General features: G+C 41.3%; 1 protein-coding gene across 3 annotated transcripts in view; it reads left to right on the top strand.

Moving 5' to 3' along the window:
* The first annotated feature begins 2,836 nt into the window (after positions 1-2,836).
* LOC115208609 (protein kinase C alpha type) overlaps positions 2,837-27,243 on the top strand; it is a 214,987-nt gene continuing 190,580 nt past the window's right edge. For 2 of the 3 annotated variants that reach the window (XM_029776804.1, XM_029776803.1), the window contains exons 1-2: positions 2,837-3,190; positions 4,174-4,205. In XM_029776804.1, the coding sequence (XP_029632664.1) occupies positions 3,024-3,190; positions 4,174-4,205 (199 nt within the window). In that variant the 5' untranslated portion in view covers positions 2,837-3,023. The remainder of the gene's footprint in view (positions 3,191-4,173; positions 4,206-27,243) is intronic. The other variant, XM_029776805.1, reaches the window with a different exon arrangement.

Below are 27,243 nucleotides of genomic sequence, written 5' to 3'. Positions count from 1 at the left end.
GAACATTTATTTGGCAAACTTTCCAAATGTTGACAAAACAAAATACGCTAAACAAGGTGGGATCTTTTTGTGTAAAATTCATTATTCGAGAAATGGCGTTGGGAATGCTTTTGTGATATGTTGTGTGGTCCTCCCACTAGGACTCAGGAAAGAATGCAGTTTATTAGGCAACAAATTAAATAAAGTTATAATGAACTTCACATGGTGGTGAAAGTGCACGGTGATGAGTTTGGCTGACATTTGACAAATCAAAATAATCTCGCAATTTTGTCCATAATAATCCCATCATGTAGGTGGGCTATACCTGCACTATATCTGCGAGCTATTGGATAGAGCACATGTACCAATACCAGAATGGGCACGTTAGCTATACCTATGCAAAAAAATGTTTGTGACAAATCCATCAGTAGGCCTAGAGTTGAAAACCCATTTAATTTGTAATTTTTTTCCGATACATGGGAATTTAACCGAGAAGTTATTTTTATGTGCACTACCTATTTATGCACAGACTTTTATCCGCAACAAGTCAATTTGGACACACAACTCTGATAGGAAAATGTGCATCTTTTTTTATGCCGATTTTAGAATGATAGCATGAAAATCTGTTGCCAATTGGATGGAAACCTAGCTATAGACACCCTAAAGGCTATGGCAAGTGTGCCAGTTCAGTTTCACTTTGATTATGCCTTCACATCATGGTTCACCAGCAGCCCAAAACGCTAAAAAAATTTTTTTTAAAAGGTACAGACCAGCCAAAACAAGCTTGCAAGAATTGTAATTGTACACCCTAGTCACACTCATCTCGTTGTCGAGCATTTTAAGCAGCTAGGCTGGCTATCTGTGGAGAGAGAGAGAGAGAAAAAAAAAAAGAGTACTATTAATTCAACTTGGTCTAGTCCACAGCATTATCACAGACTCAGCCCCCAGGTACCTATCCAACTATTTTTAATTTGTTAGTAATGTCCTCCAGCATAATATCAGAGGCAGAGACTCTAATATTCACTGTTTTAAAAATAAGCGTCTATCTGGTAAGAACACATTTTTATATACCAGCGTTGTTGAGTGGAACAAACTACCACAGCAACTCAAAGCCATACCGACCATAACCACTGTTTAAAAGAATGGTAAAAGCTGGCTAATGTGTGAACAGTATAACCTTTTTTTGTCTGTATCTATGTACAGTATGTATCTACTTGTGTATGTATGTAAAAAATATGGACCACAATGGAAATACGTTAACTGACAGATCAATCAATCAATCAATCAATCAATCCAAACTGTGCAGTGGCCATTTGGTTAATGGAAAGAGACATCTGTTACAAAACACAAAAAAAAGTTTCATGACATTCGGAGATTGTCAAGACAAGTCTTCGATACTTGGTAAGCCTACAAGGTGGGGAGGGATGTATTTTCTGGTTTTCGGGATCGACATGGTCTATTTATTGTGGTGTTGAAAACTCAAACCATGATATTGAAGTACCTGAGGTCGGTACACTTTGTTTATTGGTTATGTTGCACTGACACAGAAACCTGTTGGTGGAAAATCCATTTTATATAGTTTATATAATTATAAATATGGCATCAAAGTGTTGAACATCTGATTTCCCGCTAGCTAATCATTGTCTTCAGCTGGCTCTGACCACAGTGTAGGCCTAATGAAATAGGAAAGGAAAGTGGGCTCGTCTGTGGTGGCAGGCAAACCCTCAACCTTCTGGTCATAGGACTGCATGGCATCGACTCTGCCACAAAAGCATGCTGCAGTGGCAAAGTCGATATCCACGTTTATAAACACGGGGTCGCTAACCTGCCCTACAAAAGGCAAAATGCAGTTACTACAAATTTGGTAAAAAAATCTTGGATCTTTTGTAATGGCCAGGTATTATCTGATTAATGTGGTATCAGGTAAGGCCCAAGTGCAGACTGTGTTAAAGTAACAATGTTTATAGCAACAACAGGGGCAGGCAAACAGGTCAAGGCAGGCAGGGGTCAATAATCCAGAGTAGCGGCAAAGATACAGGACGGCAGGCAGGCTCAGGCAGAGTGGTCAGGTAGGCAGGCTCAGAGTCAGGACAGGCAAAGGTCAAAACCAGGAGGACGAAAAGAGATACTTGTGCAACCCAGAAGCTAAGAAACCACTTGTTGACTATAACAAACAAGACAAACTGGCACAGACAGACAGAAACCACAGGTAGAAATACCCCGGGGATAAGTGGGGAAGATGGGTGACACCTGGAAGGGGGTGGAGACAAGCAGAAGGACAGGTGAAACAAATCAGGGCGTGCCAGTGTGGTATTTATTTTCCTGACAGAAGAACAAGCCAGTTGATCAGAATATATCAGAAATTGCTGTCTGTCTCGACAGAAAAAGACTTTGAAGTCAGATTTTGCAGTAAAAAAAACATAGATACTGTGTTGCCTTTGTAGGGCAGTACTGTTATTGTTATTTGTGATGTAAACATTAGGGGAGGGTCATGTGAAAATATGACCCTCCCCCCACAGTAAATGTCGAACTGTCCCTAATAAACCATACATAACACATTGATAATGAATAAAAATGTGATGCCTATGATCAGTGCTTGACTTAGGTGAAATAGGTGCCGGTACCCATTTTGGCCACTGAATTTAGGTGCAGGAACTCCATAATAAATACATTTTAGCCAAGTCAAGCACTGACTATGATATGACTGATATGTAGTTTCTCTTCATGTAAATAGTTTTAAACCAACAAATTGCTAGTATCTTTTACACCACTGGGTGACACTCCAATCTTCCAAATTCCGACAGTAGCCCTCCCACTAGGCGATTAATTGTTGTGACGTCAGCTCAAGTGAAAGAAGGAAGCAAGCGCTCAGTGTGGAGCTGTCAGTAAAAGTAGTTGTAGCGACAGCCCATAGATAGTACAGTGTGTCCAGTTACAGTCTGACCGCCTCTCCTGCTCAGTGGCAAAATACAGTACGCGTGGAAATACATTAGATTGAATAGGCATATACAGTGGATAGAGAGGAATAACGTTGCTTTTTGACTATGGCTGATGTCACGCAATTCAACGAGGGGACCGGGGACGTCGCGAAAGGGTTCGCTCGTAAAGGAGCTTTGAGGCAGAAGAACGTCCATGAAGTGAAGGACCACAAATTCACTGCAAGGTTCTTCAAGCAGCCGACTTTTTGTAGTCACTGCACCGACTTTATCTGGTAAGCACTTTTCCTCTCTAGATGGCCTCTTGCCTGTTGAACATTTTGGAGAACTCCGCTGTCTTCTCAACCAGCTATTCGCTTGTCACTTTCCCAACATAACTAACTGTGCTGCACCGTTAAGTATAATTTCCTTACTGGAATGTTTGGTCTGAACATCTTCAAACCAACATTTGACTAATGTGTCTCGAAATGCAAGCCCAAAGTAAATGAATACGTTCTGCCTACAGTGGGCTAGATACACTATACATTGACTGACAGCGCGCCTACTTTAATGTTTGTTACAAATTGTAAAAGTTGTATTTCTCCTAGTCCTCGTGTTTTTGATAAATATTGAAATAATAACTTCCTGCCAACGAAATATAGGCTCTAAAACCCGAAACAAATAAGTGGTAACTATTCGGGATGTTGGGTGGTTGAAGACGCACCCATGTTGACCAACCTTCCTCGTCAAGGGGTTGTGTTGTTTCCTTGACCATGTATTGATAGCTACAGAGAGAGATGTAATCTGGAGTGAGTGAACATCATTTTACAGTTACTACCTATGGCCTCTAAAATACTCCTAAGTAATGATTATTGGGAAACTCCTTACTGTTTAGGCTTCTTGCTTTTCTCTTCTGACTGCAGCCTGTCCTACAGTACCTTATTCGAGGTTTGCTTTGCAAAATATAGCCACCTGAAAAAATAACAATATTAAAGGGCAGTCAACACCCCTCAGGCTTCTCACCCCCCCCCCCCCCCCCCCCCTCCCCCTTTCCTATTCGTACACACAGCATTTCAATGAGCTAGTATTCTAGATGTCTTGCCTCAACTTTGAGCTTAATATTCAACATTTCCCACCGAATAAGCCCTTCATTGAGACAGACTTAGAAGTCTTGGAGACTACTGCTGTCTCTGCTTGATATTGCAAAGATGTTTGTTTGTGTTTCTGTCAGTTTAATGCTATTTGTTATTTCATTCTTCACTTTCCTCTGTTTTCACAGGGGATTTGGAAAGCAAGGATTCCAGTGCCAAGGTAAAATGCAATTGATTGACGTCCATTCACTCATTTGTGTGAGTGTTTTTGTACTGCATTAATTCAAGAGGACCAGTCCATTTGACTTGCATTGACTAAAGAATGTTGCAATTCATATTGGAATGACTTACCTTTTAAAGAGTTTGAGAGATACAGGTAGACGATGTTCCCTCTAAGCTGCAAGGCACAGGCAGCTCCCATCAGCCTGCAGGAAAGTCTTTTTTCTTAAAGGGGCAGTGTTGTAATTTAAGATGGTCTTGAATAAGTGAAGTAGCCAATAGGCAGAGGGTAGCATAATTTGTCTGATTCCCTGTAATAATGGTATGGGAATAATGACTTTTATTTTGTAAAGTGGTTTCTTGCATCAAAAAACAACATTTTCAGTCACCTCCTTGTCTGAAGGACAAGTGGATAAACAGTTTTTTTCAAAAGTAGGCTTATATTGAACACCAGAAAATGGACTGCTACTGTAGGCTTAATGATAGAACAGCTATTTCCATGTTACAATGTTATGGGATGCATTATTCTCCATTGTTTTTGATGGTAGGCCACTCTGGTAGGCCTACATGATGATCAAATAGCCACAGTGGCTAACTGTTAAAAAAGTAAATTAAAGCAGATACAGCCTTAGTGTTCACAGAAAACATGTGGCGGAAGTCACACAGCATTTTCACAACGTTCAAGTTTGCGCTTGCATTGACTAAAGAATGTTGCAATTTTTATTGGAGTTACTTACCTTTCAAAGAGTTTGATATATACCAGTAGGCCTACATTTGTCTGTGCTGTTTGAGTATGATGTCATCCTTACACACACACACTGGAATATGAAGTCGTAAATAATAGAAAATAATGGTTAAAGTATCTGTGACAGCGTTCAGAAGGTCTAATCACTCAAAGAAATGGCATGGATTGATGTTGTGACTGTTTTCTGTTTCCTTCCCTTTCCCAATATCATTACTATTTCAAGTCGTTTGAAGCAGTTATTAAAAAAATCAAAAGTTATTTATACATTTTGAATAAGCCAATGACTCGCAATGTAGGGACTTTGAACTTTCATTACTCTCCAGGCATTTTTGTTTGAGTCTCAGGAGTTTCTTCAAATGCACTTTGAGACTTAAATCATCTTAATTGGATTTATGCAGCTAATGCTAGGGAATGTCTTGATGTTTAGTGGTTGTCTGTGTGAAGAATTGATGGTCTACGATTAAAAAAAAAAAAAAAAGGTTATTTATGATATCAAAGTGTGAACATTTACAATGCACTCCTCAGCTCTTGGAAAGACGGACCTAGATGTTTTGGGGACTACTTGCTAAACATTTCATGGAGAAATGAATGAGCATGCATTATTCTCAGCTGACTAACTGGACTGACATGAAATCAAATCGCACATGGCAGTCTCATGGATGCCAGAGTTCAAATAGGCTTTGTAAAGGAAAAAGAAATATGAGATTTTCTCTACAAAACCAAAGCCCTATGGGCCCCTGTCAGAAGTAGTGCACTACATAGGGAATAGGGTGCCCTTTGGGACTTAGAATGGTGTACTGTAGCCTGGCAGCTGAAACTGCTTGTGCTTTAACCAGGCTAGGTCAGAGGGGTTAATGGCATTCGTCTGTAGTTTGCCAAGTCTCCTTAGTCAGACTGGGTCTGTGTCTCTTCCATGTGCCATCAATAATCTCAAACTTCTTGTTTACCGTTTCCCATCAGGGCATTACTCAAACCTGAAGAATGTAAGCTGCTAGGCTGTGCTCGTGCTGAGAAAAGGCAAAATTTTGTCTCAAGAAAATGTTTCTAATCGAGGTACCAGTTACCAGGATTTATAAAAGGTTTCTAAGCTGTATATAGGCTATATATACTGTACATGCACTGAGTGTACAAAACATTAGGAACACCATACTAATATTGAGTTTAACCCCCCCCCTTTGCCCTCAGAACAGCCTCAATTCATCGTGGCATGGACTCTACAAGGTGTCAAGCATTGCACGGGGATGCTGGCCCATGTTGACTCCAATGCTTCCCACAGTTGTGTCAAGTTGGCTGGATGTCCTTTCGGTGGTGGACCGTTCTTGATACACACGGGAAACTGTTGAGCGTGAAAAACCCAGCGGCATTGCAGTTCTTGACACACGGGAAAACCCGTGTGCCGTGCACCTACTACCATACTCTGTTCAAAGGCACTTAAATATTTTGTCTTGCTCATTCACCTTCTGAATGGCGCACATACACGATCCATGTCTCAATTGTCTCAATGCTTAAAAATCCTCTTTACCTGTCTCCTCCCCTTCATCTACACTGATTGAAGTGGATTTAACAAGTGACATCAATAATGGATCATAGCTTTCACTTGTATTCACCTAGTCGGTCTCTGTCATGGAAAGAGCAGGTGTTCCTAATGTTTTATACACTCAGTGTGTATATTTATGTATTCCTATTCAGTTTTATACTTTTAGATGGCTATTATTTTTAAAGGGTAATGTATTGTCAGGGACATTTAGTGAAAATAATGCTGCACTAACTCAAGCCAAGTCTTCACTAGCCAGATGTTTATTTTGGTTCTAAAGCATTGTGGCATGACCTGAATATCTTAAATATATAGTTTAATAGTGTACAATTGTGGTGCTTAGATTGTTGTTGTAAGTCCTTGATTGTAAGCCACTATGGATAAAAGTGTCCGCTAAATTACTATTTAGTGTGTCTGATATCACTAGACCGTTTTCATGTTGAAAAGTGAAACGACAGTAACTCAACATTTTACTGGAGACATCGAAGAGGAAGTGGATCATTACGTTATCTGCTGTCTTGATCTGCCCAACATTTTCTGAAGCTGTCAATTAGCTTGGCAGCCAGAGAGAGACATGTTGGTTTGCTGGTAAAGTTATTATTTTGTTGGAATCATACTTTTTCCTATTCTTTGAAAGCATCGCCTGCATGGCTGCACTTCCAAGGAACTGCCGTAATACCTGAGAAAAACCCACTCTCGTCCTTTCTCTAGAAGATAAGAGTGTGAGCAAAGCTGGACTTTTTCCTAAGGAGCAAACACTTCATTAACGATACCGGTTGAATGCCAGTTTAGTATGTTGATTTGCGCTTAAGTGGTGTCCCCCTCGGATATATGCCATCCTCTGTTGAACATGAATGGTAGTGTAATGTGGAAAGTGGTGATCTTGCCAGCCAGTGCTGAGAGTCCCTGCCTCATGGTAAGTGCTGCTGCTTCAGCCAGCAAGGATGATGTTAACCTGTGATCGTTGAGCCGTTGGTTGAATGTGATCCGTTCTGAAAGGATGTCTTCTGAGAGCTGCTGTTAAATGGCAGGAAAAGACATCCATTTGCTGGAGTACGAGGATAAACACTCGCCAGAGAAGGCTTTTGACTTCTTTTATTGTTGTGGAGTGAGAGAGAGCGAAATAGTGTGTGTGTTTAGGTTCCTGCATGCATGTGTGTATCGTAAATTGTATGTACCCATACGTACGGATGTGTGTTGTACATAATGCATATATCTGTGTATTTGTCTATGTGTGTGGAGCCTGTCTTCCAGGTCTAGCAACTGTGATCGATAAAGACACTCCTCCATTTGTATGTGTGTCTTGGAGGTGCGATGCACTTTGCTCAGAGTGTTTGCCGGCGCTCGAATATTTGATGGTAAAGCCTGCTCGTTATCGAGTCAGGGCTAGGTGCTGCAGTGACATGTTTTTAGCTGTATGCCAAAGCACCATCGGTGAAGCCCCTTTTTGTCTCTGTCTTGTCCTCTCCCTCTGGGTTCTGTCACCATCGCAGCATCGCTCGTGACTGTTATAGTCTCTATTTGTCATGTAGAAATCACAGTGCACTATTAAAGACCTACACAAAACCTCTGCATTCAGAGCATTAGAGTTAGACTCTAGATGTGCATTAGAGATATCAGCAACACTGTGTTGGTGCTAGCTGCTCTTCTCCCCTAGTAGGATGTAGGGACTGATCTCTGTATCCATTCCATATACTTACGCAGAGAGCTGGTAGCAGTGGCTTTACAGCCACTCTGGAAAACACAGCATTTCCCCCTGTTATAAATCTGTTCCTGGGTCTACTGCTAAATAAATAATGGCCACCGTATCAAGATGAAGGCGAGGAGGTAACGTCCCTGCTATTCAAAAGCTGAAGGTCCCACTTAAAAATACCTGTCCTCTCATCAGTTATTAACGGACTCCTTGGAAATGGGGAGGCTTAAGTCAACAAGCAGTGGGCTTCTATTGAGTACAGACATGATAAGCCTATCCTATTGGGCTTTCTGTGCCGGCCTGAAATGAAGTTACATTTGATTTTCTGGAATGAATGAATTTGTTGGTGATCAAATGTGAACTCGACATACGGTATAGTGTTTCCAACAATTGTTAAGTTGTTGCATGCGAGACATTAAAAGGAGCTTGTGTCATATTTGTCACCATTCTAAAACCATTAGCTACCAATCCCCCATGGATTATTTCATATCTAGTCTATTCAGACCAACTAAAGCAACATTGATGATTTTAAGAGTTCAAGATCTCTTCCTATCGTTTCGTTATGGAAATCCCCAGACAGTACATAGTGCTTGTCAGAAGCCTTAGTCAACAGAGAAATCATATCCACTAGCTAACACTCAAGTCATTTTTCCTTGGTCTGTAAACCGACACCTCACGGTCATAGTTTAGCTATGCTGTTGTCACTACCATGTTACTTGCCCTCTCCAATTATAAGGTTGAGAAAGTACGACCAAAGTAAAGGTGAAGGATGAACAAGCCCTCATGTTTACCCAAGTGCAAGTAGTCACCATGTGAGATGGTGTTTGGGCCTATTCTTGTTACCCTCAGACAATCCTGTTTCAGTGGAATCCAATTCCACAAGTTAACCTGCAGGCGTTTGTATTCATATCCCAACTACATAGGAATTGCTGTTGCCACATTGTCAACTTGTGCATGGCTCGACACCCAGCCTCTATAAACTGTACCAATTAAACATGATAGCAGTCTTTCGTCCAAATGGTAAGAATCTAGGTATTACCACTAATATTGAATGGAGGAGTTAGCGTAAGCATTCTATTCAAATCAAATCAAAATCAAATGAAATTTATTTATATAGCCCTTCGTACATCAGCTGAAATCTCAAAGTGCTGTACAGAAACCCAGCCTAAAACCCCAAACAGCAAGCAATGCATGTGAAAGAAGCACGGTGGCTGGGAAAAACTCCCTAGGAAAAACTCCTGAGAAAGGCCAAAAACCTAGGAAGAAACCTAGAGAGGAACCAGGCTATGAGGGGTGGCCAGTCCTCTTCTGGCTGTGCCGGGTGGATATTATAACAGAACATGGTCAAGATGTTAAAATGTTCGTAAATGACCAGCATGGTCAAATAATAATAATCATAGTAGTTGTCGAGGGTGCAACAAGCACGTCCGGTGAACAGGTCAGGGTTCCGTAGCCGCAGGCAGAACAGTTGAAACTGTTGATGGTTATTGGCCCAATTGAACATTTACGCCCATCTAGGCACATCATATACTGTACCTAAGCGTATATCAATTGATTCTAAAATAAAATGACCATGGCGAAGTCTGCTTTTAGAACTTACATAATCTCCTGGCAGGCTTGTCCATACATTGATAGCATATATTGAAACCATGATATAAACCAACCGTAAAACCATTGGCTCCAAAACGGACTACCTTCTCTTCCATTATGGTTGGAGTATGGATGGAGAAATGGAGCCCAGGGAATAGTGTCTTCATGGAAGGCCATTGGTGGTTTGAAGGGTTGATGGAAGGGTTGAATGAGTCTTCTTTGACCGGTGGTAGTGGATTTTACCCGATGCCTTCCAATGGTCTGTGGCTGGTGAGAGTGGAGGGATAATGGGTTTCTTCATGTGAGAGGATCAGTGACCAATCTCCCAAGGGAGTGGTAGGAGCAGAGCAATGCTTCTATGACTATGGACATGTAGGGTACATGAATGAGATATGTGGATGGACAGTGTATGGTGATGGCTCCACAAAATTGAGTCTTTCTCTCTTGTTTGAACTTAACCAGTCAAATTGGGTTAGATCAGTCCAATATAATACCTGAACAAATTTAGACAAATATTTACATATAACAAAGGTTTCTAAGTCCTGTTCTCTCTATTCAAAATGACTGACTTAATATAACCAGTGTAACACAGACAAACCAAGCCTGTGTGTCTGTTCACTTTCATTATGTTTGCAGACATGCTTAACCATGTTCAAACCAAACATTGACCCAGAGGAGACCTGATAACGCACTCCCGTTCCCTGGAACCTCCCTCCTCTCCCTTTGACGAACAGTGGCCTCTCAACCCGCTCTCAGATCATGCTCCGGGCTTGTTTAGACAGTGCTAAGGGAATCCTTGTGCACATCCTGTGTTGACAGAGGACGGAAAGGTCAACTCTACCCTGTGTCCTTACTTTTAGAGTTTGACCGATTTTATGATTTTTCACCGCCGATACCGATTTATTGGAGGACCAAAAAAAATCCGATACCGATTAATCGGCCAATTTTTATTTTTTATATATATATTCTATATATTATATTTAAAAAATATATATATATTTGTAATGACAATTACAACAATACTGAATGAACAATGAACACTTATTTTAACTTAGTATAATACATGAATGAAATCAATTTAGTCTCAAATAAATAATGAAACATGTTCAATTTGGTTTAAATAATGCAAAAACACAGTGTTGGAGAAGAAAGTAAAAGTGCAATATGTGCCATGTAAAAAGCTAACGTTTAAATTCCTTATTCAGAACATATGAAAGCTGGTGGTTCCTTTTAACATTAGTCTTCAATATTCCCAGTTAAGTTTTAGGTTGTAGTTATTATAGGAATTATGACGCGTCGACTATTTCTCTCTATACCATTTGTATTTCATATACCTTTGACTATTGGATGTTCTTATAGGCATTTTAGTATTGCCAGCCTAATCTCGGGAGTTCATAGGCTTGAAGTCATTAACAGCGCTGTGCTACAAGCATTGCTAAGAGCTGCTGGCAAACGCAGTAAAGCGCTGTTTGAATGAATGATTACGAGCCCGCTGCTGCCTACCACCGCTCGGTCAGACTGCTCTATCAAATATTAAATCATAGACTTAATTATAATAAACACACAGAAATACGAGTCTTAGTTTCCGGATTTCACCATATTAAATTACCTATCATTTCGAAAACAAAACGTTTATTCTTTCAGTGAAATACGGAACATTTGCGCATTTTATTGAACGGGTGGCATCCCTAAGTCTAAATATTACTGTTACATTGCACAACTTTCAATGTTATGTCATAATTATGTAAAATTCTGGCAAATTAATTACGGTCTTTGTTAGGAAGAAATGGTTTTCACACAGTTCGCAACGAGCCAGGCGGCCCAAACTGCTACATATACCCTGACTCTGCTTGCACACAAGAGAAGTGACACAATTTCCCTAGTTAATATTGCTTGCTAACATGAATTTCTTTTAACTAAATATGCAGGTTAAAAAATATACTTCTGTGTATTGAATTTAAGGAAGGCATTGATGTTTATGGTTAGGTACATTTGTGCAACAATTGTGCTTTTTTCGCAAATGTGCTTTTGTTAAATCATCACCTTTTTGGGTGAAGTAGGCTGTGATTCGATGATAAATTAACAGGCACCGCTTTGATTATATGCAACGCAGGACAAGCTAGTTAACCTAGTAATATCATCAACCATGTGTAGTTAGTGATTATCTGAAGATTGATTGTTTTTTATAAGATAATTTAATGCTAGCTAGCAACTTACCTTGGCTCCTTGCAGCCACAAGGTCCTTTTGATGCTGCACTCGCGTAACAGGTGGTCAGCCTGCCACGCAGTCTCCTCGTGGATTGCAATGTAATCGGCTTCCAAAAAGGCAGATTTACCGATTTAAAAAATAATAATAATAATAATAATTTTATATATATATATTTTTTTTTTAAATGAAAACGTGAAATCGGCCCTCATTAATCGGCCATGCCGATTTTAATCGGTCGCCCTCTACTTACTTTCCCCCGCAGTCCTGCAGGTGTTTATTCTAGTCCTCCCATCGCCCAAAGGTACCGAGGACTCCCATCTGCCTTCCCCTGTTTTGGAGTTGGTTCTCAGCAGTACATTTTTAAGCTTGTCTCACTTTTTATTGCTGTAACGACTAGTTTCAGTGAGACAGATTAGGTCTAGTTCTGGATTTAAAACATTCTCAATGGAGATTCTCCACCGAAAGTGCTATTTAGTCCAGGACTAGGCCTAATCTGGGTCTGAGAAATCGTTCCTTAGTATCCGAAAAACTTTTATTGTATAGGTTGGTAGGTAGGTAGTTTGTTATGGGGGACTACAGCACTCTTCATTTGACTAGTTGGTCCTGTTGTATCTAGCAGCCACTCTATGCTTAATTTAGCCTGTACCTCTATTCTGCCTGTACTTATACAGGGTACAGTTATAAACATTTTTTTATCACCGACACTTTGATAATATATTTAGTTTAGAAATGTTTTGACCAAGACGAGTGACTGACAGAATGTGTGCTGCTGTGCTCTGACACGCTGCGTAGTCATTGGAGTCACTCCAATTATGTGAAGGCGTCTGCTACATTTTTATAGAACCATCAACCCTCAATGGGTTACGGTTCCATTATTTTTCCATGGTGCTGTCTTCATTGTAAATGATCTGCAGTATTCCATATACTCTTTCCCTGCCATATTTCCCCTGGGTTTACAAGGCCTTCTATACTGTATAATGAATACCATCTCTTCCTTAGGGACGTGTGATGGCTTTATCACAAAGTGCACCTGAAACCACCTTTAATGGACAGTGTTGGTACCAGTCAGTGAGGCAAGGTTAGAGGGAGAATTTGCCATAAACAAACCCACTGCTGACACCAGTCTACAGGCAAAGGCCAACTGTGTCAACCAACCAGTGTTATGTGACTTATGCTGGCGCTTTGGAATGCCAAACACATTGCCCTGTGGTGGAGCAGGCGCATCGCCTCGGAGGCTGTGGATTGGGGCTTTCACAATAGGGCTCTCCTCCCCTGGGCTGAGTGCCAGAGAGCTTGGCCGCTACAGTGCACTCTGCCTTGGGTAGAGCAGATGTAACCACCACTTCTTCCCCTCTCTCACTCCGCATTCTCTCCATTCCACAGCATCCTAAGGGAAATGATCAATAAAGCCCTCGGTTAGCGCCAGGCTCGTTCTTATGTACTCTGAAAGCTGAGGTCATGACCTTGAATTATACCCAAGCTGATGATTCAGATTTTAGCTGCCGCTCATCACAATAGTGAAAGAATACAGAGGGCTTGCTAGTAGAGCTTGTGTGTGTGTGTGTGTGTGTGTCTGTGTGTCTGTCTGTCTGTCTGTCTATGGGTTTAGTCATCCAATCCATTCTGATGGTAGGGGTAACCGGGCAGATTAAAGGGATGATGTGACTACGCTGGCCCCGGGAGTAAAACCGCTTAACCCCCTAAACCTTCCATTGGTACAGCCTCTGGATTCTCCATCCACCGTATGCCACATAGCACCTAGACAATCCCTCCTTTCCAGCCCATGTATGCACACAAATGCAACAGCATCTCTGGCCCCTAGGGCTGAGCAGCAGGAACAGAACAGAGCGAACCTCCCTTACATCCGTTACCCTGAGAGCTACTACAGTACAACAGCTAGATATTTAGGCCTATATCAAACCCCTCAACCACGACTTACTTTAGTGCCAGGCATTAAAATGCTGTATATGGACTATATCTAATCACCAACTCGCCACAACTCACTTTAGTGCCGGACATTATTAAAATGCTGTAGACCTATATGGGCATTCTAATAACATAATGCCTCGGTTTGAAAGCGAGGCAGCGACATCATTTATTTTGTACATACTAAAGTCAAATAGGCCATAAGCATACCCGAATGGGCTCAGAGCCAGGCTACAGCCAAGCCAGGGAAATTTGGCCCATGCATTAATAGCCAGGATCCTTGTGTCATGGATTGTCTCTACTTTGTAAACGACTTGCCATCGCCACTGGTTAATCCAGGCCATTTCCAGGGCTGTGTGGGTGGATTATGGCTTTAGATCCTACAGAGCTGCTGTGTCTGTCTTTGTGGCCACGCAGACATGGGGAAAGCCTGCATGGCGGAGATCCCTTCAAAACAGCCCAAATGTGTCAGTACTACCGCTGTGTGCCTTTTAAGCTAAACCAGACAGGCAGCACCATGCTGTGATGGGGGATCCCTAGAGAGTTGGAGCGATACCCAGCTACCCACACTGACCAGAAATGACTTTACAAGACAAACGGCCATTTTGGATTTCCCTTAACCTCTGTTTTCGACACTGTAGCTGTGCCGCATCGAAATGAAACCCATCCGTTCATGTTGAATTATTTATTCACTAGGGGAAATGCTTTTTGATATGTGAACAGGTTATGTTAATATTTGAGAGGCAGTGAATTGTAGCTGTTTTGCATGCCAAGCATGGCCAGATGTGTTGATGGAGAGACTGTATTTCAGAGGGATATGCTTTCAGGGCTGAGAGCTTAATTATCTGCCTCTGTGCTAGAGGTCGACCGATTAATCGGCATGGCCGATTCTCAAGTTTTCAAAACAATCGGTAATCGGCCTTTTTGGACGCCGATTATGGCCGATGACGTTGCAATCCACGAGGAGACCGCGTGGCAGGTTGACCACCTGTTACGCAAGTACAGCATCAAAAGGACCTTGTGGCTGCAAGGAGCCAAGGTAAGTTGCTTATCTTATAAAAAAACAATCAATCTTCACATAATCACTAGTTAACTACACATTGTTGATGATATATCTAGGTTAACTAGCTTGTCCTGCGTTGCATATAATCAATGCGGTGCCTGTTAATTTATCATTGAATCACAGCCTACTGTACTTCACCAAACAGTTGATGATTTAACAAAAGTGTATTTTTTTTAAACCTGCATATTTAGTTAAAATAAATTAATGTTAGCAGGCAACATTAACTAGGGAAATTGTGTCACTTCTCTTGCGTTCAGTGCAAGCAGAGTCAGAGTATATGCAGCAGTTTGGGCCGCCTGGCTCATTGCAAACTGTGTGAAAACCATTTCTTCCTAACAAAGACTGTAATTAATTTGCCAGAATTGTACATAATTATGACATAACATGGAATGTTGTGCAATGTAACAGCAATATTTAGACATAGGGTTGCCACCCGTTCGATAAAATGCGTAACGGTTCCGTATTTCACTGAAAGAATAAACGTTTTGTTTTTGAAATGGTAGTTTCCGGATTTGACCATATCAAATTACCTAAGACTCGTATTTCTGTGTGTTTATTATAATTAAGTCTATGATTTGATAGAGCAGTCTGACCGAGCGGTGGTAGGCAGCAGCAGGCTAGTAAGCATTCATTCAAACAGCACTTTACTGCGTTTGCCAGCAGCTCTTAGCAATGCATGTAGCACAGCGCTGTTTATGACTTCAAGCCTATGAACTCCCGAGATTAGGCTGGCAATACTAAAATGCCTATAAGAACATCCAATAGTCAAAGGTATATGAAATACAAATAGTATAGAGAGAAATAGTCGACGCGTCATAATTCCTATAATAACTACAACCTAAAACTTCTTAACTGGGAATATTGAAGTCTCGTGTTAAAAGGAACCACCAGCTTTCATATGTTCTGAGCAAGGAATTTAAACGTTAACGTTTTTACATAGCACATATTGCACTTTTACTTTCTTCTCCAACACTGTGTTTTTGCATTATTTAAACCAAATTGAACATGTTTCATTATTTATTTCAGACTAAATTGATTTTATTAATGTATTATATTAAGTTAAAATAAGTGTTCATTGTTCATTCAGTATTGTTGTAATTGTCATTATTACACATACATACATACACACATACATACATACACACATACATACATACATACATACATACATACATACATACATACATACATACATACATACATACATACATACATACATACATACATACATACATACATACATACATACATACATACAGTTGAAGTCGGGCGTTTACATATACCTTAGCTTAGCCAAATACATTTAAACTCAGTTTTTCACAATTCCTGACATTTAATCCTAGTAAAAATTCCCTGTCTTAGGTCAGTTAGGATCGGCAATTTATTTTAAGAATGTGAAAAGTCAGAATAATAGTAGAGATTTATTTCAGCTTTTATTTCTTTCATCACATTCCCAGTGGGTCAGAAGTTTACATACACTCAATTAGTATTTGGTAGCATTGCCTTTAAATTGTTTAACTTGGGTCAAACGTTTTGGGTAGCTTCCCACAATAAATTGGGTGAATTTTGGCCCATTCCTCCTGACAGAGCTGGTGTAACTGAGTCAGGTCTGTAGGCCTCCTTGCTCGCACATGCTTTTTCTGTTCTGCCCACAAATTTTCTATAGGATGAGGTCAGGTGATGGCCACTCCAATACCTTGACTTTGTGACTTTGTTGTCCTTAAGCTATTTTGCCACAACTTTGGGAGTATGCTTGGGGTCATTGTCCATTTGGAGATCCATTTGTGACCAAGCTTTAACTTACTGACTGATGTCTTGAGATGTTGCTTCAATATATCCACATAATTTTCCCTCCTCATAATGCCAGCTCTTTTGTGAAGTGCACCAGTCCCTCCTGCAGCAAAGCACCCCCACAACATGATGCTGCCACCCCGTGCTTCACGGTTGGGATGGTGTTCTTCGGCTTGCAAGCCTCCCCCTTTTTCCTCCAAACATAGCGATGGTTATTATGGCCAAACAGTTCTATTTTGTTTCATCAGACCAGAGGACATTTCTCCAAAAAGTACGATCTTTGTCCCCATGTGCAGTTACAAACCGTAGACTGGCAGTTTTGGAGCAGTCGCTTCTTCCTTGCTGAGCGTCCTTTTTAGCTTATGTCGATATAGGACTCGTTTTACTGTGGATATACATACTTTTGTACATGTTTCCTCCAGCATCTTCACAAGGTCCTTTTGCTGTTGTTCTGGGATTGATTTGCACTTTTCGCACCAAAGTATGTTCAACTCTAGGAGACCGAACGCGTCTCCTTCCTGAGCGGTATGACGGCTGCGTGGTCCCATGGTGTTTATACTTGTGTACTATTGGTTATACACATCAATGTGGTACCTTCAGGCGTTTGGAAATTGCTCCCAAGGATGAATCAGACTTGTGGAGGTCTACGATTTTATTTTCTGAGGTCTTGGCTGATTTCTTTAGATTTTCCCATGATGTCAATCAGAGGCACAGAGTTTGAAGGTAGGCCTTGAAATACATCCACAGGTACACCTCCAATTGACTCAAATGATGTCAATTAGCCTATCAGAAGCTTCTAAAGCCATGAAATCATTTTCTGGAATTTTCCAAGCTGTTTAAAGGCACAGTCAACTTTCGTTTTACAGTGAATTATAAGTGAAATAATCTGTCTGTAAACAATTGTTGGAAAACGAGTTGTGTCATGCACAAAGTAGATGTCCTAACCGACTTGCCAAAACTATAGTTTGTTAACAAGAAATTTGGAGTGGCTAAAAAACGAGTTTTAATGACTTCAACCTAAGTTTATGTAAAAATCCGACTTCAAGTGTGTGTGTGTGTGTGTGTGTGTGTGTGTGTGTGTGTGTGTGTGTGTGTGTGTGTGTGTGTGCACAGTTGAAGTTTATTTATATATATATAAGTCGGCCGATTTTTAATCAGGATCGGCTTTTTTTGGTCCTCCAATAATTGGTGTCGGCGTTGAAAAATCATAATCGGTCGACCTCTACTCTGTGGACATTCATTCAAATCTTGTTCGCCAGAGAATTCCAGCATGGTTGAAAATGCATCCACTGACACCTGTCTGGCATGAGATAATAACCCCCTGTTGATACATGATTGATCCAAGCCGGTTTCGCAGTATGGGGCTTTGAAGTGACTAGACTAGCAATCAAACGAAGAAGAGAGCCAGAGCTTTGATGGCAACCCTTGCCGAAAAAGGCAGACTATTTTTAGTTGTTCAATCACTTTTCTCTTGGTTGTCAGCCTGAAATCAAATATAACAGTTCTTGTTCACATACTTTTCTTCTCAGAGAGCGAGTGATGGAAAAAGGAGGAATAGGTGACAGAAAAGAGAGACGGGAGGAGAATACAGACGAGGCCCTTAGGACTAGCACCAGTGTCTACTCCACAGTATGCTTTGTACTCCCGCTACTCCTACTCTAAGAATAATATTGACAATGTTACCGCTGGCATCATATACCAGATGACGTCATACATCAGATGAAAAGCTCCCTTTACTGGACTGTTTTTCCACTAGCAAAGTGCCGGAAGCTTTCCCACACTAATCCTTGGAGCCAGGTCCTTTGATCTTGTTGCCTTGTCCATTGAGAAGATGTATCTGGACAGTACAGCTCACATCCCAAAAGAAAGAGGCTGCTAGATCTGGACTATGTTGGTTGGGGGACTTTAGAGCTTCTGTCATACGGTTATGACTTGGCAGGCTGATCATAACAGAATCAGGTTGACAACACACAGCTACGCCAGTGGGAGAGAAATCATAAGCATACAGGATGAATGGGAGTGTTGACTATGTCATGTGTCCTGATTTGCCATTATTGCTCTGTATCACTTCATGTCTAAGAACAGACCTATTCACGATAATCCACAGGTTCTCATGCTAAAATATAGCCAGATTAAGAATCTGTAATCAAATATTTATTAAATTGTACTTTTAAAGCTGCAACATGTATTTTTGGGGGGTGACCTGAAAAAATTCACATTGACAGATCTATAACTCGCATTTCTTTCTCATTGAAAGCAAGTCTAAGAAGCAATAGATATCTTCTATGTGTGCTATTTCTATGCTTCCCGTTCTTAAGTTTCATTTTTACTTATTTTACTTTTACGTTTTGTAAACCAGCTTCAAGCAGCTGAAAATACAATATGTTGGGTTATGGATAATATATTTCACAGTGGTTTAGATGGTTTAGCCTTCCCTGTAGCTCAGTTGGTAGAGCATGGTGTTTGCAACACCAGGGTTGTGGGTTCGATTCCCACGGGGGGCCAGCACAGAAAAAAAAATGTATGAAATTGTATGAAATGTATGCATTCACTAATGTAAGTCGTTCTGGATAAGAGCGTCTGCTAAATGACTAAAATGTAATTACGGATCCCTGTTCGCAGCAGCTATTCTTCCTGGGTTCCAGCAAAATTAAGGCAGTTACAATGATTCTCTCCACTATACTTGCTCGTTTGGTCACACAAACTGAAATGGGCCAACTATTAGAATTTTAGCAACCAGGAAATGGTGTAGTGATTTCTGCAAAGTGCATCTTTAACATCTTTAACTCAAACTTCAGTTTCACACCGTAGCCTTAAACTGGACAATATTTATTTGTGTAGATATTCTCCTGGTTCACATACATTTGATACTGCCATCCCACATTGTTTATGAAAATGTATAACACTCCAAAATATACCGAAACCCTAAAGATCTTTATTTATTAAATGCATTTAAGTTATGTTGTTTTTGAACTGCTAGCTTGTAGCCTAGAAATTACTTTCAGATACCAAGATGCTTTCTGTCTTTTCAATGGCTCTTTTGCTTATCGCTCACCAGTATTGTGTTGTGCCAGACAAAGAGATGCATTGAACATTGAAGGTGTCATCCAATTTGGTCTGTGCGTGTATTAAATTAATGTTGTTGTGTTTGCGGAGCAAAATTACTCTAGGGTAAATGGAACAGAGACACTCCACTTGTGGTAACTAGGGAGACGGACACTTCACTGTAACCTGCCAATGTCAACACCCCTTATCCTCTAGATCCATAGGCTTTCTATAGAAGGCGCTAATGGGTGCTATAGCTTACTGTATTTGCAACTGTCACTTGAGCCATAATTCACATAATATGACCGTACCTCACTTAGCTCTGCCTTGTGTCTGAATGTTGTGACGTTTGTAGGTAAACTGGCTTTCTTTAGATGCATTATGCAGAATCGCTCCTCCGTTTCCTGGTTGCTAAAATTTGAATAGTTAGCCTAATTTCAGTTTGTGACAAAACAAGCAGTCATTGTGCAGACAATCATTGTACCATCTGAACCGCAGTGAAATATCTTTAACGTAATCAAAAATGCTGTTTAAAGCTGGTGTACAAAACCGACCGTAAAAGACACAAAAACTAAACTTAAGAACATGAAGCATAAAAATAGATTATATGGAACAGATCTACTGCTTCTTAGATTTGCTTTCAATGAGAATGACAGGTCTATAATACACATTTCTATGCAAATTTGGTTGGGTCGCCCAAAATGTTACATATTGTAGCTTTTAAGTAAATGATTGAAGTGTAGGCATATCATGCTGCTATTCAGCTGCCTGCTCTAACAGCAGCTTTTACTGTAAATAAAGTGAATCGAATGCTTTTTATACTACGTGGACTACGTCAATGAAGAAGAATCCCTTTTGGGGTTATGAGGGTTTAGCACTCTACTCATGATCAATACTAGGATTGCAACATTTTTGGGACTTTCAATAAATGACATGGTTTTTCCGAAATCCTGGTTGGAGGATTCCCGAAATCAGGAAGGAATATGCAGGAAATCCAGACTCCTCATAGCAGGATTTATGGAAAAACCGGTAATTTATTGAAAGTTCCAGGCATTTTGCAACCCTAATCAATGCCATGAGTAAATCCATCTACTCAATCTGAGTGTCTATGAAAACATGAAGTGACAAGCACAAAATGTCCCACTTCTGCGCGCAGGGCACTTGGCGGTCAGCTGGATTTCCCTTACACCATTTACCGTTGACCCTCCGCCTACCACATGAACTGAGCAACATCTTCCATTTTCTAGAGCTTTCTGGAGCTCCCATGCTACGTCAATGCAGTGGCAGTTCTAGACCATTTCAACTGGGGGGGCCAAGCTGGGGCCAGTTGTACTGTTAGAGGGGCCAATTACATTAGACGTTATTTTTGTCATATCGTTTTCTTCACTGCATTGCAGGTATTAGCAGGCAAAAGACCATGTTCATAATCATCATCTGTGCCAATGTCTAATAACGGATGTAAAAAAAGAACGATAGCAAAAATTAGTTATGTAAAAATTATTTCATACTCCACATTTAGGGGGGCCACAAGGGGGTCCAAAATTGTTGTCACAGGGGCACGCGGGCACACAAGCTAATGAGCAGCCGTTCTGACTGCAACATTTTAACAGTACATTTCATTATTAGAATACACCTTTTATTTAAAATGTAAAATATTTCAAATAACACAATAGCATTTTCATTAGTTTGTTACTGTAGGCTATATGTCAAATCAAAAAAACACCAAAGTTCAAGTGTTCATTTAATTTTATTTGTGGAGTGCCTTTTTGTTACAACAGAAACCATATGTGTTGGAACATGGTAACGGCTTCTTTTTATACTGATAAAAGAAATACCCCAACCACCAAGACGCACGGTCAGCAAGACGCGTGGTCAAAGGATGAAAACATCCGCAGCCTAAACATCATTATAAGTGCCATGTGGCCTTGATAAATAGTGAAAATCATCACAAAGCAAAAATGGCATTATAATGAATACAAGTGTCAATATGACAGCAGTAAAAATGGTCAGCTTGTGCTTACATTGTGTGCGTCTGTAGTGCGTAATAGTGTCTGGTTTACTCTTTGTGTCCCTGTCGTCTTGTCATTTTTCAGCACCGTTGTGTAGTACAGCGGCTGGGCAAGTGCCTTATTTTGTGCAGAGGGAGGGAGCTCCCGATTCCCTTCGTTCATGGTGCCGGCCAATGTGAAGAGAATACATTTGCCAAAGTAAGGTTCCACAAGCCTCCTCCCCATATTCTCTGACATTCGCTCACCTGCTGCCCGATGTGGATATTTCCCCAGATGTTGAATGCCATTCAGCAGTTACAATTACGCACTCTCTCACTGTATAGCTTACTCCAAGGAGGGCAGAGTACACTGATTAGACTGGATTCAGTGGACTGATATAGGGTGCGTACCATTTTGAGATTATAATTAGAGCAGATTGAGCCAGTTAAGCTCAATATTGCTTGGTATACTCTGAGGCTTTTTCTTTTCATATGGTGTGTTTGAGTACGCTCAGATTTGTGTTCCTTTTTTACCTTTGATAGAGGGAATCCAAATTGAGCAAGGTTACGCTTGAACACAGATCTAAGTTGAACTCAGGCCTGTGGTTACATGTCATTTCATTTGTCAAATATGTAGGCCTAAATAACTGATCATTCACTATCTTCCACATTATAATCAGACGGTAAGACATTAGAGATTGTCTCCAGTTGTAAATATTCTGTTTCACCAGAGGCCTAAGCTCAAATCATCAGTATCAGTCAATCGTAGCACTGCGTGTGCCTCACTGTTGTCACTTCCGCTGACCTTTTCAGTAATGGTCCTCTATTGAGCTGATCCAGGAACTGCTCTCATCTCGGTTTCATGTATCTGGAGTGGTATCTACTGTTCTCAAGTGGTCCTAAGAACCTTTTGGGAGTGGAACAATGGCATAGTCGACGATGGTGATGTGTTAGGCTAAGCTTCTGGGAGAGGGTAAAAAGGAGAAATACTTAGTTTGTGAAATATTGGAAAGCACTGTGGGCGCTTTTGTTGCAGGGAGAGAACATTTTAAGTGAAACTGAAAGAAGGTGAAAAGGGGTTTTTATGAGCTCATGTATGTCAAGATACCTTATTTTATGTAATTCCCCTTAATTGCCCCTGATTTTAAACTCAAATGTCAAATCAAGACTGAATGCTACATCAAATAGGGACCAGTTGAGGATTCATATTGAAATCCTCTCTATTGATGGGTTCATTCGCTTCACCTTTTCCATCATTTCCAAAAACTGAAATGTTCCTTTTAAGCCTGTGTGTCCAAATGTACGACAGCACATTGTTCATCAAGTCCACAAACGTATCACTTTAGCTCCATTTGACAGATTATATGTACGGTTTGTTCGGAGATGAAAGAATTGCACATCTTAAATGGATTTAGCTCCATACAGAAGTACATCTGAGCATGGTGTACCTTTTTTAAAATACAAATAGGGCAGCTGTAACGACTGTAGGGACTAAAGAGGGCAGCTATGACCGCTGTATTAGCAGCTAAAGAGGGCAGCTATGACCGCTGTATTAGCAGCTAAAGAGGGCAGCTATGACCGCTGTATTAGAAGCTAAAGAGGGCAGCTATGACCGCTGTATTAGCAGCTAAAGAGGGCAGCTATGACCGCTGTATTAGCAGCTAAAGAGGGCAGCTATGACCGCTGTATTAGCAGCTAAAGAGGGCAGCTATGACCGCTGTATTAGCAGCTAAAGAGGGCAGCTATGACCGCTGTATTAGCAGCTAAAGAGGGCAGCTATGACCGCTGTATTAGCAGCTAAAGAGGGCAGCTATGACCGCTGTATTAGCAGCTAAAGAGGATCACTATGACCGCTGTATTAGGAGCTAAAGAGGATCACTATGACCGCTGTATTAGCAGCTAAAGAGGGCAGCTATGACCGCTGTATTAGCAGCTAAAGAGGGCAGCTATGACCGCTGTATTAGGAGCTAAAGAGGATCACTATGACCGCTGTATTAGGAGCTAAAGAGGATCACTATGACCGCTGTATTAGCAGCTAAAGAGGGCAGCTATGACCGCTGTATTAGCAGCTAAAGAGGGCAGCTATGACCGCTGTATTAGAAGCTAAAGAGGGCAGCTATGACCGCTGTATTAGCAGCTAAAGAGGGCAGCTATGACCGCTCTATTAGCAGCTAAAGAGGGCAGCTATGACCGCTGTATTAGCAGCTAAAGAGGGCAGCTATGACCGCTGTATTAGCAGCTAAAGAGGGCAGCTATGACCGCTGTATTAGCAGCTAAAGAGGGCAGCTATGACCGCTGTATTAGCAGCTAAAGAGGGCAGCTATGACCGCTGTATTAGCAGCTAAAGAGGGCAGCTATGACCGCTGTATTAGCAGCTAAAGAAGGCAGCTATGACCGCTGTATTAGCAGCTAAAGAGGATCACTATGACCGCTGTATTAGGAGCTAAAGAGGATCACTATGACCGCTGTATTAGCAGCTAAAGAGGGCAGCTATGCCCACTGTATTAGCAGCTAAAGAGGGCAGCTATGACCGCTGTATTAGGAGCTAAAGAGGATCACTATGACCGCTGTATTAGGAGCTAAAGAGGATCACTATGACCGCTGTATTAGCAGCTAAAGAGGGCAGCTATGACCGCTGTATTAGCAGCTAAAGAGGGCAGCTGTGACCGCTGTATTAGCAGCTAAAGAGGGCAGCTGGGACCGCTGTATTAGCAGCTAAAGAGGGCAGCTGGGACCGCTGTATTAGCAGCTAAAGAGGGCAGCTGGGACCGCTGTATTAGCAGCTAAAGAGGGCAGCTGTGACCGCTGTATTAGGAGCTAAAGAGGGCAGCTGTGACCGCTGTATTAGGAGCTAGAGGGCAGCTGTGACCGCTGTATTAGGAGCTAGAGGGCAGCTGTGACCGCTGTATTAGGAGCTAAAGAGGGCAGCTGTGACCGCTGTATTAGGAGCTAAAGAGGGCAGCTGTGACCGCTGTATTAGCAGCTAAAGAGGGCAGCTGTGACCGCTGTATTAGCAGCTAAAGAGGGCAGCTGTGACCGCTGTATTAGCAGCTAAAGAGGGCAGCTGTGACCGCTGTATTAGCAGCTAAAGAGGGCAGCTGTGACCGCTGTATTAGCAGCTAAAGAGGGCAGCTGTGACCGCTGTATTAGCAGCTAAAGAGGGCAGCTGTGACCGCTGTATTAGCAGCTAAAGAGGGCAGCTGTGACCGCTGTATTAGCAGCTAAAGAGGGCAGCTGTGACCGCTGTATTAGCAGCTAAAGAGGGCAGCTGTGACCGCTGTATTAGGAGCTAAAGAGGGCAGCTGTGGACGCTGTATTAGGAGCTAAAGAGGGCAGCTGTGACCGCTGTATTAGGAGCTAAAGAGGGCAGCTGTGACCTCTGTATTAGGAGCTAAAGAGAATCACTTTGACCACAGTATTAGGAGCTAAAGAGGGCAGCTGTGACCTCTGTATTAGCAGCTAAAGAGGGCAGCTGTGACCTCTGTATTAGCAGCTAAAGAGGGCAGCTGTGACCGCTGTATTAGCAGCTAAAGAGGGCAGCTGTGACCGCTGTATTAGGAGCTAAAGAGGGCAGCTGTGACCGCTGTATTAGGAGCTAAAGAGGGCAGCTGTGACCGCTGTATTAGGAGCTAAAGAGGGCAGCTGTGACCGCTGTATTAGGAGCTAAAGAGGGCAGCTGTGACCGCTGTATTAGGAGCTAAAGAGGGCAGCTGTGACCGCTGTATTAGGAGCTAAAGAGGGCAGCTGTGACCGCTGTATTAGGAGCTAAAGAGGATCACTATGACCACTGTATTAGGAGCTAAAGAGGGCAGCTGTAACAGCTACTGGGCCAGGTTGCTCGCTTCCTCAGCCTTTTACCACACAACCTACCTAGTTATGAACTGTAATTAAGCTTATTTACTGGCAGTGCGATCCCAATATGGGGAAATGGCATCAGGAATGAAAATCATTTCAATGAAAATGGGGCATATGGAGATGTGGAAATAACCTACAAGGGCATTTATTAGTAATCTGTTTGTGTTGGTAATGCAACGTTGTGGTGACTAATATTCAGCGAACAAGCAGAGAAGATTGAAACCAATTATGCTTCCCCCGCTTCCAGAAGTCACAGCGATCCCATTTCCATGTTATCTGAAACTTTGGCCTGTGAGCCTATACGACAACAAGCTGCCTGCCAATTAAGTTAACATGTTTAGCCTGGAAAGTACATATTTGTCAGAGCAAGGCAGCCTCACTCTACCACAGGCTGTAGCTGACATTGAAGCTGAGGTGGAGTGACGGTGCTATCTGGTTGACTAGCATAGCATAGTGTAGCCTACAGTATCATAGCGTTGCCTACAGTAGCATTGCCTAGCATAGCATGCAGTAGCATAGCCTTGACTTTCCTTGCCTAGCTTAGCGCTGCACTGGAGCCTGCTCTGTGACATTCCCAAGTAGAGGTCGACCGATTATGATTTTTCAACGCCGATACCGATTATTGGAGGGCCAAAAAAAGTCGATACTGATTAATCGGTTGATTTATTTTTTTATTTGTAATAATGACAATTACAACAATACTGAATGAACACTTATTTTAACTTAATATAATACATAAATACTATCAATTTAGCCTTAAATAAATAATGAAACATGTTCAATTTGGTTTAAATAATGCAAAACAAAGTGTTGGAGAAGAAAGTAAAAGTGCAATATGTGCCATGTAAAAAAGCTAACGTTTAAGTTCCTTGCTCAGAACATGAGAACATATGAAAGCTGGTGGTTCCTTTTAACATGAGTCTTCAATATTCCTAGGTAAGAAGTTTTAGGTTGTAGTTATTATAGGAGTTATAGGACTATTTCTCTCTATACGATTTGTATTTCATATACCTTTTGACTATTGGATGTTCTTATAGGCACTTTAGTATTGCCTGTGTAACAGTATCGCTTGGTTGCTCTTTTTTTGCAAATGCGCTTTTGTTAAATCATCCCCCGTTTGGCAAAGTTGGCTGTCTTTGTTAGGAAGAAATAGTTTTCACACAGTTCGCAACGAGCCAGGCAGCCCAAACTGCTGCATATACCCTGACTGTTGCAGAGGTGACACATTTTCCCTCGTTAAAAGAAATGAATGTTAGCAGGCAATATTAACTAAATGTGCAGGTTGAAAAATAAATACTTGTGTATTGATTTTAAGAAAGACATTGATGTTTATGGTTAGGTACACGTTGGCGCAACAACAGTCCTTTTTCGCGAATGCGCACCGCATCGATTATATGCAACGCAGGACAGGCTAGATAAACTAGTAATATCATCAACCATGTGTAGTTAACTAGTGATTATGATTGATTGTTTTTTATAAGATAAGTTTAATGCTAGCTAGCAACTTACCTTAGCTTCTTACTGCATTCGCGTAACAGGCAGGCTCCTCGTGGAGTGCAATGTAAAGCAGGTGGTTAGAGCGTTGGACTAGTTAACCGTAA

The sequence above is a fragment of the Salmo trutta genome, chromosome 14 (assembly GCF_901001165.1).
Source record: "Salmo trutta chromosome 14, fSalTru1.1, whole genome shotgun sequence".
Lineage (NCBI taxonomy): Eukaryota > Metazoa > Chordata > Actinopteri > Salmoniformes > Salmonidae > Salmo > Salmo trutta.
This window is presented reverse-complemented; position numbering and strand designations above follow the sequence as displayed.